The 16,777-nt window shown below is 38.0% G+C and overlaps 1 protein-coding gene across 1 annotated transcript; it reads right to left on the bottom strand.

Annotated features, from left to right (window-relative positions):
• Positions 1-6,269: 6,269 nt before the first annotated feature.
• Positions 6,270-10,637, bottom strand: LOC146318652 (heat shock cognate 71 kDa protein). Its single transcript, XM_084730603.1, has 8 exons — positions 10,426-10,637; positions 10,042-10,247; positions 9,807-9,959; positions 9,166-9,721; positions 8,175-8,377; positions 7,326-7,524; positions 7,003-7,244; positions 6,270-6,467 (listed from the first exon to the last, which is right to left on the bottom strand). The coding sequence occupies exons 1-8, from the start codon at positions 10,628-10,630 to the stop codon at positions 6,270-6,272; spliced, it is 1,962 nt and encodes a 653-aa protein (XP_084586729.1). The 5' UTR covers positions 10,631-10,637.
• Between the last annotated feature and the right edge of the window lie 6,140 nt (positions 10,638-16,777).

Here is a 16,777-nt window from a genome sequence, read left to right as displayed (position 1 = left end):
CGCAACGTTGTTTGACAATGCATCATGAGCTTCACAATAAAGCATAACCAAGGTCTTAAGGACTGTCTACCCAGAATTGAGTTTGATATGGTCAGTGTGCTTAGATCAGCACCCTAAAGTCTAACACATGACATATCCTGTGGCCAGCAGGGGGCGCTATGGCTGTCACATAGTATTGTCATGTAGTAGTCTTGGGGGCCAGAGTATTATCAAACGTGAAATTAGGTGAAGATCGGACTATTAACACCAAAGTTACAGCAATTTCGCGTTTCATGGCGAGACATCAAAATTCGCCACCACGCCACGGCAGTGCCCTTCAACAATTATTGAAATTTTTGAATAACTTTTCTTCACAAACTAGTTTTTTGTGTGTATGGGTGAGAGGTGCCGCAGGGGCTGCTGTTTAGAGGACGTCCAAATTGTTTTTATTTGTTCACTTTAAAGGATGTGTTCAGTTTACATTTCATAGTTTTTCTTAATTCAGGTATTATGTATTGGTGTCCTGCAATAACAGCAAACTAACTGTACGTTCTCGCTCATTACACAGCTACTTACTAAAAAACAAATTTAACATGAATTTTAAAACGAATATATCTATTTAAAATGAATTTTCTTGATATGAAAAATATTTATGCTCCTCCAGAGTTTATGGTCAGAACTGGGTTCATAGCAACAGTTTGCTATTCAGAAATAACAAACCTTAGAATGTCATAATTGACAAATGAGAATAGAGTATTTAACAAGGCCATGTAATTAGCATATTTTGCTATATTTTTTTTTTATTTATAGTTATTAAAAATACCAGTACTGAAGTTTACTGTGTCAGTGCCCTAATATAATTTAGAATTTATTGTTACTGCCTCCATTCTATATCTTTGTAACAAGTGTTAATCACTTTGAAAAAATATGTTTAGAATCTGTATTTTGTATATTCTTTCAATATATTGAATCATTTTACTCTCTAATATTGGTATTAAAAAAAAAAAAAAAAATCCAGTATCATCAGATCCTAGAAAAATATACTGCTTTAATATTGACTGTTCATAATAACCTGATATTGTCGTATCAGTTTGTAACAATAATGTGGAAGTCTGCTGATAGCATGCTGAAAATGTCGAGGTAAACTTTATTTTCAAAGCCCTAGTGTAAGAATCTGATCCTTTGATATGTTAATTTAATGCTAAATGAAACTTACTATCTAACTATCTATCTTACTATCTTACTAACCATTAAGATATCCTGACGGTGGTGAAATGCAATAACTACTTCACGTATACGTGCTGAAGCTGACAGGTATAAATGCTGCTGATGGAGGGGACAAAGTGAGCTCAGTAACAGTGAGATCTGAGGCTTTACAGTACAGATAAATGTGGGCTCATTATTTGGCAAGCAACAGGTCACGCTGCCCTTTTTAATCTAATGTCTTGTAACAGCTTATTAATGGTTTATAATGTGTTTTAACCCAATTGTTGTCCTAATTCTAAATCGTTTATAAGGGTAGTCTCTAAATTGGAACCAAATTTTGAATTTCATGTTACACAAGGCGCAGTTCATCAACTTTGGGAGGATTTACCTTTTTTGTAGAGAAATTATGAATGACAGTTCTTGAAGAAAAAATGACAAACAGTGTTTTGCTACAGACTGATACAGTTCTGGTTCATGATGGTTGTTTGTAGCTCATGGTCATTTTTTTATTCACTGCTACAGCTGAGGTTAGGAGCCTTTGGGAATGTCATAGTGAGTCCTGACCAGTGGTTTAGGAAGTATTCAGATCCTTTGCTTAAGTAAAAGTACGAATACCACACTGTGATAATAAGTACTCTGTCACTCTGCATTGAAAACATTACTTCAATAAGAGTGTTTAAGTATAATCAGGATAATGTACTTAAAGTATTCAAAGTAAAAGTACTGGATGCAGTAGAACGTCCCCTGTGATCTCATTAGACGATTGAGACTCAGTCATTAATGTAAAATCAGGATCTTTCTGTTGTGGCTGGTCGAGGTGGAGCTCATTTTGAACAAGTCTTCACTTGTTTTTAGATGAAAAATGACATAAGCCATTATTAAAATAAGCATTAATTTTCTGCCATTTAACTAGTCAGTTAATAATTTCTCAGCTGTACTTGTATAAACTTTTGGGTGGTTTAAAACATCATATTTGATAAGCTCTTGCTTTCCCTTTCAGTTCAAACACTTATGACCCAGTTGAAGCGCGAGGTGGTGTGTTTATCTGCAGACTCCACCTTCATCCTGTATTTCCTTGTTTTTTCTCATTGTTTTGCAGTGCTCAGGATGTTTGACCAACCCAAAACGTTTGTGTTTGATATCCTGATGCGTTTACGAACAGCTCAGACAAATCCTACCGACAGTGAGCCAACGTGGAATTGGTGGATTCTGAAGTTGCAGGCACATTTTTTACATACATTTCTTTTTGATATGTTGACAGTCGCTAATACATCCATTCCCAGGGGTGGAAGTAACTAATTACAAATACTCAAATTACTGTAATTAAGGAGCTTTTTTGTGTACTTGCACTTTTATTAGTAGATTTTTAAGTCTGTTCTTTTAACTGTACTTATGTATGCATTTCACTGTGTAATCTACTTAGTTACTTTTAAAATCATAGTTGAGTACTGAGTACAATTTGAATTAATATCCAAACCTTTCATCTGTATTTTTTGTGGCCACTTAGGTAATCTGACTGCAAACAGGCCAATGAAAACAGGACATAAAAAAAACAAAACACTGCAGCAGCACAGGTTCTATCGCTTCTATGAATTAAATTAATTAACTTGTATTAATCAGTGTTTAAGCAATAGTCTAGAAATGTCAGTAATGTCTGGTGGTCTGGCTTAAAATGACAAAAAAGAGATAAAAACAAAAAACTGAAAATGAGAAAAAAAAAAAAGTGTGTTTTGTATCGTAAAAATGATTAATGATTAATTGTTTGTTTTCAACCATCAGTGAAGGAAAATGCACAAAATTTGCAACCCTAGTTTGGAGAAGCAGAAGTTATTTGACTAATAATTAAAAAGTAACTAGTACTCTGAGTAGTTTTTGACAAGAATATCTTGTACTTGAGTACAGATTTTCAGTACTCTTTCCACCAATGGCCAGTCCCAATCTTAAAGGGATAGTTCACCCAAAAACTGAAAATTCAGTCATTATTTATTCACCCAGTGTTATGCCAATTAGTCGGAGTGCTGGAGTTTCACAGGAGAACAGTGATGCAGAATCTCCAACTGACACGAATCATCAGTTTTCAAACATATAGACCAATGAAAAAAAAAAGCCTCCTTACTACTTGTCTGGCATAATCTAAGTCTCCTAAAGCCCTGACATGCTATTCACTTGTGCATGCACACTGTCACACCCCACACACCAAGTTCAGACAGTGTGAACAGCTGTTTGGGAGATTCTGCAGTGCTGTTTTCCTGTGAAACGCCAGCAATGTTTTGCAGACTAAAAACCTAAACCCAACCTTGAATTGGCATGAGGGTGAGTAGATAAAAACTATCCCTTTAAAAGTATTGAATTTAAAAATCTAAAATTAAGGCCTTAAAACTTTTAAATTTCATTTATAAAGTCTTGCATTTTGTAAGCAAAGGTCTCTTTCTTGTCTTTGGGTAGGATTTTATAAATACTGTAACATCATAAACTTGAAAAGTGCACTCAGTAGAGTAAAATTTGTCAGTTTCTTGTTAACGTCCCTGCAGGATGAGACAAAGCTTCCTCTCTCTGTCAGTGGTTCTTACAGGCCATGAATCACATCAGAGGAGGACAAAGGACAGGATGAAGTTACTGACCGGTGTCTGTTGTCATCGTTCTTTATGAACTTTACTCATTATTTTCATTATATTGATATTTTTTAGATTTGTTTGCAGTCAGATATTAATGAGGTTATATAGAGACTTTGCTGTTGTAAACAATACTGTTGTTGCTCCGAAGACATTTAATTATATTTAAAATATTCCAATTGTGTTCTGAATTTTTTGAAAATAATGTATTTTTAAAAAGCAATTAGAAAAAAAAGAACCTAAAATTGCTGTGGTAGCAGAATCCAAAATATGAGTGGGTTAAGCTGATTCCAGGCAATATGAATGTAACTATTATAATGATTTACTAAATTCACTTGGTAAATAATGATTTTCCATTTTATCTGTAATACTAGCCTGTATGGTCATAAAGCTGGCATTACATTTTATTCTGAGTGGTACTGAAAAAGGTCTTAAAATGTCTTAAATTTAACTTCCAACTTAGTCACAAAATATAAAATCAAAAACTTTATTTTTAATAACCTCTCTTGGCCCACCTGCAGTACCATCGTGGCCCACTAGGGGGCTGCAGCAGACCCTTTGGAAATCTGCATAGTTTATTTCATGTTCAAGTTTTTCAAACTGAGCTGAGTCAGCTGCAAAATGTTGGGCTGGAATTGTAAATGTGGGGTCAAACATAAATTGGAATGCAAATCTGGGCCTCTTTTCTCTCATTCATGAGGCATTACCAGATGATTTTCGTTGCATTTATTTGTTCTGGCCACAGAATCAAAATAAATTGGCATTAGTTAAAATCCCTACTATCTCTCATCTGCCTGACAGAAGCTGGGAGAAGCTTTTCAGATCTGTCTCAGATCTGTTATTTTCTTCATATTCAGCCTCTCTGCTCTGCTTCACAATCTGAAACAAATTGAAATCCACAGATGAGCAGATGAAAATCCAAATCCTAAGGCTTTGCTCAGGTGGTGGCTTATAGATTTTCAGTGGCAACCATAGAAACTGTTTAGATAGATGAGTATTTTTGTCACTTAAAGTTATATTTTGGCCAACAAAGTCATAGCTCTTCGCTGGGTTGTGATACATGGAAACATGGGCTTGGGTGTCAGAAGCTTGCCTGCAGTGCATCCTGGTACATGTAGGCACTGTCTGCAAGCCCTGTGAGTGGTAGAACTTAGCTTTCTTGCTCAGTATAGCAGCCCAGAGGAATTTATTGCTTCAACACTGACTGACTTCCCTTTAGCAAATACTGTAACTACAAGAAAATTCTGTGTAACAAAAGATAACTATAATAAAGGGTCTGGATCTGCTTGAGGTTTCTGCCTATTAAAAAGAAGTTCTTCCTTGCCACTGTTGTCTCGGTGCTTGCTCATTATGGGAACTATTAGGTCTCTATAAATCATATTATTAGGAGATAAGAGTTTTATTGCTAATGCAGTGGTTTTCAACCTTTATCCTTAAGATAACCCTTTTGTATCATTAATTAAACTGGCGACCCCTGACTAAATGACATATTTTATAGATATTTCATATTATAGTCAATTACGATAACAGTACAGAACAACTGATAAACTGTACAATTAAACCAAATAGTGGACACAATAACTGCAGGACGGTTGTGTAAAAAGAGTGAGCTGGATGAATTCTGAGCAGGTGATTTTCTGTGAATGTTGCATCAAAGATGAGTTTTCAGATTTGTCTTTGTATGTTTGTTTTTTTTGGTTTGTTTTTATTTTTAACAATGATGCTCACTTAATAGGCTTCTTTTTTGTAATAGTGTTTTCTTGACACTCGGCCATTGTCCTATCAGCTCTTTGGTTTGTACTTTTCTAATGCAGGATGAAGCTGTTTAACAGATAATGAAGCCTCTGTGAATGTAGCTTGTATTCAGATCTTCACCATGCCCTTATCCTCTCCAGTGTAGGGCTATATATATGACAATAAATAAATAAATAAAAGATACATCCCTTATTGTCATAAGGGCCTCACAACATGTCTATGAAGTTTAGGTGACCCCTCAGGGGGGTTGGGGACCACTGTGTTAATGTATATTAGTGTTAGATACAATATTGATAAGAATACAGATAACAACTATATTTGTCTCGATACATTGATACTGTCTAATTGATCTTTTCTCTAATTCACCCAGCTGTACAGTATGTCGTGTTGCCTCCAGACACAAAAAGACAGCAGCCATATTTTAATCATCATAGATTTTTTCATTATACATATATTACATTAATATTGATGTAAAATGTTCTGATTTTCTGAACTCCAAAAAATGTTCACCTTTACATGTGTTCATTACATGAGCAAAAAGCAGCAGGAGACGTTAGAAACAACACCTGAATACACATGCTTCAGTCATCATTAACTCCTCTGATCTCAAACATGACACAGAATGCACAGCCGGTGTTTTCTTCACAGTCTTCATATGTTCACTGTAGGAATGTTCATGCTTTTTTAGTATTCAGACGTGAGCAAACTAGACTCTGATTAATCGACCTCCTCGATGGTTGGTCCGGAGGATCCTCCGCCTGTAGGTGCGCCTCCAGCTCCGGGGAAGCCTCCCGGCATCCCACCGGGCATCCCGCCCGGCATGCCACCAGCACTCTGGTACAGCTTGGTGATGATGGGGTTACACACCTTCTCCAGCTCCTGCTGCTGATGTTCATATTCATCCTTTTCTGCAGTCTGGTTCGAGAAACATTCAGAATCAACACACGTGGAAATACATGATTTTTATACTGGACAGGAAGGGTATAAAAAATTGTAATCTGTAAAGTGACTAGTAAAGCTGTTGGACAAATGTAGTCAAGTAGAAAGTACATTGTTGCCTCTGAGAGGTAATGAAGTAGAAGTATAAATAAGTATAAAGTAGCTCAGATTTGTTCCTAATGCAGCACTTGAGTAAATTAACTTACTTACTTTCATTTATTTGTTTGTATGTGTAGACCCCACCCTACCAAGGATTTGTTATCTGTAAATTAATTTATAGTGCCCCTCCAGTAGTCAAAATATGATAAGGTACCCTCTGGAGTGACCCTTGAGTGGACAAAACATGGTAAAATCCCCTCTAAAGTGCCCTGAAAGTGGACAAAACATGAAAAAGTGCATCACAACTAATGCAGAGAATAGACATGCAGCTAAGCCAGTGGAGCCACAGGAAAGTGGAAGGAAAAACATCATTCACATTCCTAAACTTATGTTTCTTGCATTTATTAACAACAATTCTCACCTGGTTCTTGTCCAACCAGCTGATGACCTCGTTGCATTTGTCCAGAATCTTCTGCTTGTCGTCGTCACTGATCTTGCCAGCAAGTTTTTCATCCTCCACAGTGGACTTCATGTTGAAAGCATATGACTCCAGGCCATTCTTGGCAGACACCTTGTCACGCTGGACATCATCTTCAGCCTTGTACTTCTCAGCTTCCTGAACCATGCGCTCAATGTCCTCCTTACTGAGACGACCTGGCATTAGACAGGCCAGATAAGCATTTAATGTGTTGCAGCTGTGTTGTAATTAAGCAGCAATTCTACCCTTTGTCTTACCCTTGTCATTGGTGATGGTGATCTTGTTCTCCTTGCCAGTGCTCTTGTCTACAGCAGAGACATTAAGGATTCCATTGGCATCAATATCGAATGTCACCTCAATCTGAGGGACACCACGAGGAGCAGGAGGGATGCCTGTCAGCTCAAACTTGCCCAGTAGATTGTTGTCCTTTGTCATGGCACGCTCACCCTCATAAACCTGTTGGTTGTACAGTATGTAGTGTTACTTCCATTACTCAAACATCCCAGACATGCACTGGATATTTATTTAACATTTGCTAAAACTACAAATTGACCCTTCCTAAGGCTCTTTGGTCTCCTGTACTTAGATATGGTACATCCTCGGCACGTCTATGTTGAAAAGAAAACCACATTTTGAAGATAGTTAAAAGGTGTTGCTGGAGGACCTGTAAAAGTGACATACTGTCACATCTTATGTAAGTTAATGTTGGCAAACGCTAGATAATCTACATCAATTGTTAGCTAGATAGTTACTAAGTGTTTTTGCTCTGTAGCAAAACATTACTGTCAGCAAAACGCCAGCTAAGTAGCCAACTTCTATATTAATCTTTGGGTTGCCAGTTAGCTAGCATTTTGACAACATTAGCTAACATAAGATGACAACAGCATCATTTTTTAAAACTTTTTTAAAATGTGATTTTCTTTTTAACATAAGCGTGCCTGGGATATAACATATCAAAGTACAGAAAATGGGAAAGGATAAAGTTGTCTGCAGTTCCACAAGTACCAAGCTTGCTCAATAGCTATTGGAGCACACAGCAAAAAGGGGTAGGGCTTAGGAAACATCAACTGCCCTAAAAACAGAATCCTGTCCAATAGGGTCCTCACCTGGATGAGCACACCAGGCTGGTTATCAGAGTAGGTGGTGAAGGTCTGGGTCTGCTTGGTAGGAATGGTGGTGTTACGTTTGATCAGGACGGTCATGACACCTCCAGCAGTCTCAATACCCAGGGACAGAGGGGTGACGTCCAGAAGCAGCAGGTCCTGCACGTTCTCAGACTTGTCACCAGACAGGATGGCAGCCTGGACAGCTGGAAATATGAGTGAGTGGTTAGATTTTAAAGGAGATAGGCAATGGACATTTTTCATACATTCAACACAATAATCTTCACTTGAAAAATATATCTTTCAATTGGGTGAATATATTTTGGTAAAGCTGGAAATATATTGCATGATTTAAACTTGTTTTGACCCGACTTTTGAGCCACATGACTTATTTTAGAGTCAGACCAAGCAGCGTCATTAGGTGTCGGTTGCCATGCAGTGTGCAGGGGGAGCGAGGACCAAGCAACTGCTCTCGAAAGGCCATCAGAGGAGGAATTTTGGCCGTTGTCAGACTCTGGAACAGTTGAAGCAGAGCCATGAGTTGACTGCACCTATGCGAAGTGGTAACATGACATGTCATGTGGACAGAACATGTGAACAGTAAGACATAGCTTACCTACAATTGTCTCTTTAAAGTGAACAAGTCATACTGTCTACATCTTCCTTGCCACCTGCAAGTCTATATCAGCACACAGGAGTGCACAGTTTCTGTCTTGTTAGCCACATTGCTACCAAACTAACTTATACCTGCCTCAGAGCTTTCAGACAAACTTGTATTGACAATTGTCAATAACCAGACTGATGGGCTGTTTTATTTTATATTTTACACATCTAGTGAGAGCACTCAGGTTGTGTCTTGTTGATTGGACCATACAATGTGAGCACATAGTTGTGAGCTTTGGTTTTACATTGCAAGTAACTTACAGTAGGAGTTGGAATAAAACAACATTTGTACACTCCTCCAGTGTATGACCAGCTTAAGCTAGAAACTTACCAGCTCCATACGCGACAGCTTCATCTGGATTGATGCTCTTGTTGAGCTCCTTTCCGTTGAAGAAATCCTGGAGCAGTTTCTGGATCTTGGGGATACGGGTGGAGCCACCGACCAACACAATGTCATGAATCTGAGATTTGTCCATCTTGGCATCACGGAGTGACTTCTCCACAGGGTCCAAGGTGCCACGGAACAGGTCAGCGTTGAGCTCCTCAAAGCGAGCCCTGGTGATTGAGGTGTAGAAGTCGACTCCCTCATACAGAGAGTCGATTTCGATGCTGGCCTGGGTGCTGGAAGACAGGGTGCGCTTTGCCCTCTCACAAGCGGTGCGCAGACGACGGACAGCTCTCTTGTTGTCGCTGATGTCCTTCTTGTACTTGCGCTTGAACTCTGCGATGAAGTGGTTGACCATGCGGTTGTCGAAGTCTTCCCCACCAAGATGAGTGTCTCCAGCAGTGGACTTGACCTCAAAGATACCGTCCTCAATGGTCAAGATGGACACATCGAAGGTGCCTCCACCAAGATCAAAGATGAGAACATTCCTTTCAGACCCAACCTGGAATATAATTGAAATTTGAGCACAGTTGCACAGGTGGTGGTGGATGTAAATCATGGTACATCTGTTTTGACCTAAATCTCACCTTCTTGTCCAGGCCATAAGCGATAGCTGCTGCAGTGGGCTCATTGATTATTCTCAACACATTTAGACCCGAGATGGTTCCAGCATCTTTGGTTGCTTGGCGTTGAGAGTCATTGAAGTATGCAGGTACTGTGATCACAGCATTCGACACAGACTGACAAAATGAAGAGAGTTTGAAGTAAACTGTGGTAGTACTGGACACAGTTTCTCAACATGTTATTATTCTGTAAACTTACCTTCCCAAGGTAGGCTTCAGCAATCTCTTTCATTTTTGTCAGCACCATAGAGGAGATTTCTTCTGGGTAGAAGGTTTTGGTTTCACCTTTGTATTCAACCTCCACTTTGGGGCGTCCACTGTCACTGATTATATTGAATGGCCAGTGCTTCATATCAGACTGAACTACTGGGTCCTCAAATCGTCGACCAATCAAACGTTTAGCGTCTACAATTGAAAAATGGAAAGAAATATAAAAATTTGCATTTTTTTACATATAGTTCTTGTTAATTTACATTTTCACTTCATATCACTAAATAATTAATTTATTCACTCAGTGATCTGTCTGTTATAGCGCAAAATCTTTGGGATAAATTAATATTTCATAGTACTGCTGTAATTTTACCGAAGACTGTGTTGGTGGGGTTCATAGCAACCTGATTCTTGGCTGCATCGCCGATCAGCCTCTCACTGTCTGTGAAGGCCACGTAGCTGGGTGTGGTCCTGTTGCCCTGATCGTTGGCGATGATTTCAACTTTGCCATGCTGGAACACACCAACACAGGAGTAGGTGGTTCCCAGATCAATGCCAACTGCTGCCCCTTTAGACATGGTTGCTCTGAGAAAGTAAAACAATGCATAGTTGATATTATTCTAAAGATTAGAGAGATATGTGGTTCTCACAGAACAGTAACTAGTAACTCTTACAAACATATGATTATCCTATAGAATATGAGGAATTGCTCCCCAGGGAGACTCCAAACAAGGGGAGGCTCAGTGAATGGAAATGAAAATATATTAGGTATTACACCATCAAAAGGTGACATAGAATGGCCTACATGTGTGTGATTTGGTTTGAGACATACTTCAGACATACAGTAGTTCTGGGGAAAGTTACAGGTTTTCCCACTTTCAGTTCCGTCAAACAGCACTATTAGGCTATTTTGACTCAGCTGTTGAGCGTCTAAGGATCAAATAATGCAATCACTTCCGTAGACATCAAGGAATTCCAAGTACACTATTGGGGGCATCTTTTACTAAGCTTTGTCTGGGGAAGCCCACAGTCTCTGCCTGTAAAAAGCTCTACTGTAGATTAAAGTGGGCAACAAAAAAGCTCATCCTTAAACATCAACAGTAGTACAATGCAACATGCACATTAATGCAGTGTATTATATATGCAACACTAATCCAGGAACTTCAGATATAATAGTAAAACACTGACAGGGAACATTTTGCTGTACAATGTTTGCTTTCACTTTTGAGCACATAATACTTACATACTTTAATTTAAACATAATATGCAACGTTTCCTAAAAAAATCATGTATAGACTTGTGTAAACATAATTCTTCTCAGTCTTCTCTTATAACGGACTACAAGTGTGTGATGGTGGCTGCATCTGTAGAGACCCTACAGCCCTCTGCCTGTATTTCCCGATTTTCTCATTGCGTTGTTATGCTCAGGACGCTCAGGACCAACCCAAATTGTCGGCCTTTGAAGTCCTGGTACTTGACCAAATCCTACTAATTTTACCTTTAAGTAAGGTTTTGAATGCAGGACTTTTACTTGTAGTGGAGTATTTTTACAGAGTGACAGTAGTACTTTTACTTTTACTTTTACAGGATAAGAATACTTATTCCACATCTGGTAAACACTATATGATCATCATTGTTTTTCTTATGTACCTTTAATTAGGGCATGGTGAGCATTAAATGTACCAAATTTTCTTAAACCCAAACTATGATGGCCTTGTTCACTTTTCAGGTGAGAGGTATAATGTAGTGTAATAGAATAGCCTGGTGTCTGCCCTGGATCAGATGTCAGTGGAAGGCAGCCATCTTAGACTGTTGAAACACAATAAACTGTAGCTGGCATAGTGTGGAAGGTGGCAACTGTTTAAAAAGACCATTTGTAAAAGTCTGTGGGTGCATACATCAATCAGGAATTTCTGCAAAATGTCTCAAGCATTCTACACTTTTTGTGTAATAGTTGATGAAGTACATGTTTTGTTTTTTGTGCAGTCTGCAGCAAAGTTTGTGTGTGTGTGTGTGTGTGTGTGTGTGTGTGTGTGTGTGTGTGTGTGTGTGCATGCGCACGCCCCGACACCAGAGAGCATTCTGCAGCATCATGCTGGTCTGCTATTCAAACTGCTGATCCTTGGACCATGTGGGAGAGGAAGGCACTCATTCCTCCCCCCACCTCCTGTGAGTGACTGCAGGATAAAGTTACTCTGCTGCAGTATCCAGCTGATCCCACATCTCTGTGCTGAGCTGCATGGATTGGTGAGGCTGAGCCAAGTATTCTCAAAGTAAAGCCAGTTTAATGCAGTTTATCAGTGTCTGAAATACAAATGATCTACTTCATGATTATCATGATAAGATTATATTTCAGGAATAAAGTAGGCAAATATAGATATTATTGAAAAGTTATTGTTATAGAAATGAAGAAACACATTAGTAATGTCACTATAAACTCACTATTTAGTATCAAATCACCTGCTAAGATGTGTTGACAGTGTTATTTGGCAGTAAGAATCATAAGTGCAAATATAAAGCCTGTCTGAGAACAACCATTAATCATCCTGTCTAGAGATATTGTGGTCCTACCTGGATGATGCTGTATCTCTGGCCAGCTGCAATCTGCCTCTCTCCTACAGCAAATGAGCACTAGCAGAGGATGCCGGCCTCACTGCCTCTGTACAAGCTTCGGTGGTACGTGAGCCAATCAGCTTGCAGAACAGCAGTGAGCTTCCAGCACATTCTGGATCAGTCTTCACGTTCCCTTTGAGCCGTCGCCTTCTGATTGGCTGGCATGGAAAACTCTCAGAATAAAGGGAGATTAGGGACATAAATAGCTGGAGAAAGTTGATGTATAGGTGGGGTACAGACGAGAGGTGCAAACAAATAAGTATCAGTGACTGACTCCTTCACAAGTCAAGCAACAACTGCACTGTGCTGCTGCATTAGTACTTCATTAAATCTATCTATTACAAGCGCAGACTATACCACTGTAATCATATTATTTTATTTATTTAATGGGTATTTAGCCTAAAATTGAACAGCTACATTGGTTTAAGAACAACTGACTCAGATAATTAATATATAGCATGCTGTTTGTTGGTATCCTATCATTCAAAAGTTAGTGTCTGGTGTGCCTTAATGGGACAGTTCACCCAAAAATGAGAATGTTTTTTTCCCTGGTCTGTAGTGCTACTTGTCAATCACGTCTGCCTTCTAATGGAATAAAAAGTCACTTGGCTTGTGGCGCTTAAAGCGCACAATAAATAAATAAACATTTGAAAAGTGTTCCTAGTAGAAAGAAATAAGATCTGGTAGATTTTAAAGTAGTTCCAGTTCAGAAGGAAAGTAGTTCCTGTGTGAAACTGCTCACAACAAGGTCTGTGGATTATTTTGAGTGACCAGGTCATGATTTCTGACAGTGTGACATGGTAGAGGATTTTCACTTTGCTCCCGTCCCACTCCCACAAAAATACTCCTGTCCCATCTAATCCCATGACAGAAATTCCTGTCCCATCCCAATTCTGGAAGAATGGCTCCCATCAACTGCCTGCAAAAACTGAGTCATTGTTATAATGATTCCTGCTTCTTCCCGCTTCTGGTGACTTTTTTCCTTTCCCGTCCCAGTCCTGTGATAAATAGCGTAATTGACTTCCATCCCACAGAAATCCCATGGAAATCCCCCAAAAATGTTAGCCTCTAGCACCGATCTAGCAGCTACCCAGGCTGTAAATATGTTTTGGAGTCAAGTGGCCATTCGATGTTGGCTTCACTTTTCAGCCCCAGAAGCTGAAACTTCAGTCAGACTTGAGGGGAGGATGGAGGGAGGCTTAGCACCATGAATGTGCACCAAAGTTCATGACAATCCACTGAATGTTGAAAATGACTATTTAGGCTGGTACTGGCAACTTTTATAGTGATGTTGATTGATGCACATTGACCCTGAAAATGTAAAAAAGATAAATAGACACATTGTGACGGGCAACCTCATGGTGGTGCTACGCATTATGATGCTAGCTGCTAAAAAAAAAAATCCATAATGGTTTGTTATTTTTTGTTATAAAATAGACCAAGAAAAGATCATTTGCAGACATTTTTTAAAAAAAAAAAATACTCCTTTAGAGTAAACTTTAAGGTGTGTTATCTTAAAACAGCACAGTACCAATGATAAGGAATGACAAAGAGAGTTACTGTTTAAAATTTGAATTAAACAGTTATGGAAAATATTACATTTCCCCACCAGTTTAACATGTATTTCATTTGAATTTGAAAAACATTAAAAATGAACTCTTTTCATAAGTTTGGTTGTCTGGACTGTACCATCAGACAAAATTGTTGTTGTGGAACAGCCTGTAGCCATGAATGTGTTAACAAGTCATCATAACCTTCCTCAAAACAAGAAAGTGAGTCACATTTCAGTGTTTGATCATTTGTGTTACATTTAAATGCTTGTTTTCAGTTTCCGGGTGTCTGATTTTCCTGACAGACAGGATGTTGCAGACATTTGTTATGTTGCTGTCATCTCTGCATCTCACTGCATGTGAGCTAAAGTAAAATAAAATGCATTTTACACTCTGTCTTATATTGTTTGAACAGTATATAAACCTAAATATACAACATCAAAAATGTCATGTAGGAATCCATAATGGTACAGTGGCAACATTTACATTTTAATAGTTTTCCATAACTTAATTATCAAATGCTGAGTACATTAAATAATTAAAAATGAAATGTTACTCATCTATTAATGTGAATCCATTTTTCTAGATTGTAAAATGACAGAAAAATATGTTTTCAGACCAACTTTATGGAGAGAGATGGAGTTGAACCATGTGAAGAAGGCTGCAAAAAAGTGATTCAACATAACCTCCAGAGAGTCCTGTGACAAATTAAAACACTGATATTAGTTTCTTTAGGGTCCTGCCTCTTTTTTAAAGTGTTCCATCACAATTAAAGATGTATTATGTGAGTGTAAAGGGACAAAATTAATATGTCACCTCAAGGTAACAGTGTACCATAGACGGCTTTGACTTGATTTCACACATCTGTCCTATATATGGGCCAGAGGCCTACTAAACCCACCAGCAGGGTCATTCGTTCATTCATTTACTCAGTCATTCATTCAGTAGGGTCAATGGACGTATAACAGTCAAATCAGGTGTCATTAGATCCACACCACCATGGCCAACATTATACCCAACATGAGATATATTTATACTTTTTGATTGTCGCTTTGCATTTCTCTCTTCACGACTCTGCTTTCACACGACTTTGCAGCTCACAGAGGTGGTATTTAGCTCAGCAGACCTCCGCTCAGGAAGCAGCAGCTTACCTCAATGACATCCTGGGGTGGTGGTGGTTAAACTTACATCCCTCTGACCTGAGGTTCAATGGTGGTTGGTTCAAGCACCCTGAAAATGTTCCGAGCATTCAGCTTTATCCATAGATTTATCATATATGTGCTGCGGAAACTAAACTGACCTGTCTCACAAACAACATGTTGACTTCTGATAGCAGAAAAAGCACAAAAGTTACTATTTTACAGTGGTGGAAAGAGTACTGAAAATCAGTAGTCAAGTACAAGTACTGTTTACATTGTTAAAATATTACTCAGTCACAAGTGAAAGTACTGGTGTTACAAATATGCTTAAGTAATAATAAGTATTCATTGAAAAACTACTCAGAGTATTCAACTGCTGATGTCATCATCACCTCTCCAAACTAGGGCTGCAAATTCTTGTGTGTTTTCCTGAACCAGTAGTTGAAAACTCTAACAATTGATTAATGATTAATAATTTCTAAGATAAAAAACTTGTATTTTTTTTTCACTTTTTTCACCCAATAAAAAAACATCAAATGAAGTGCAAGTACTACCATGACTATTGATTAAATATCAATGAATACATTTTTTATTGGTTAAATTCTGAACGGAAAATAATTGATTAATGATTGATCAAATGTGTGCGCCACAGCATTTTGTTTTGTTTTCCATGTCATTGTTTTCATTGGCCCATTTGTAATCAAGTAACCCGATTGGCTACTAAAGTGCAGATGAAAGTTTTGTATATTGATTCAAATTGTACTCAGTACTCAACTATGACTTTAAAAGTAACTAAGTAAGTTACATCTTATAATGCAGACTTAAGTACAAGTACAGACTTGAAAACTTACTTTTAAAAGTATAAGTACCCAAAAAACTACATAATTGCAGTAATTTGAGTATTTGTAATTAGTTACTTCCACCTCCGCTATTTAAAGATGTTGTAAAGCAACAATAAATGTGTGTTTTGAATTTGCCACGCCACAGAAACGATCGAACCATGTTTCACGTCCACACAAAAAATCCTGAACACAGAAAAGATGAACAACAGTTTAATGGTCAGACTCCACAATTCAGTGCTACATATTTCTCAGCCTTGTCACATTTGTTTTCAGCAACTATTTTCTAACAAGTATAATGTGTTCAGAAGAAAAACTCCTTTACAAAGACTTTAAAATGTTAATGCCATTAAATGATGATGACCTTTAGTTTCCCATTTACACTGTGAAACCCCTGAAATCCATTTTCTGTTTAGGATATAAATTTAACAATTTCCTGTTTTTCAATAGATCATGTGCCAACTTTTGATAGTAAAATAGTAAAAAAAACAGTAGACAGTAGTTATTCCTCTATATTTAAGACACTGGAAACAAATGTAATCTTTCAATAAACAATGAGCTCTTAACATTTATAACCGAAAAAA

This window comes from Lutjanus erythropterus, chromosome 11 (assembly GCF_056507025.1).
Source record: "Lutjanus erythropterus isolate fLutEry1 chromosome 11, fLutEry1.hap2, whole genome shotgun sequence".
NCBI classification, from domain to species: Eukaryota; Metazoa; Chordata; class Actinopteri; order Lutjaniformes; family Lutjanidae; genus Lutjanus; species Lutjanus erythropterus.
Note: the sequence above shows the minus strand (reverse complement) of the source record. Positions and strands in the feature narration are given on the sequence as shown.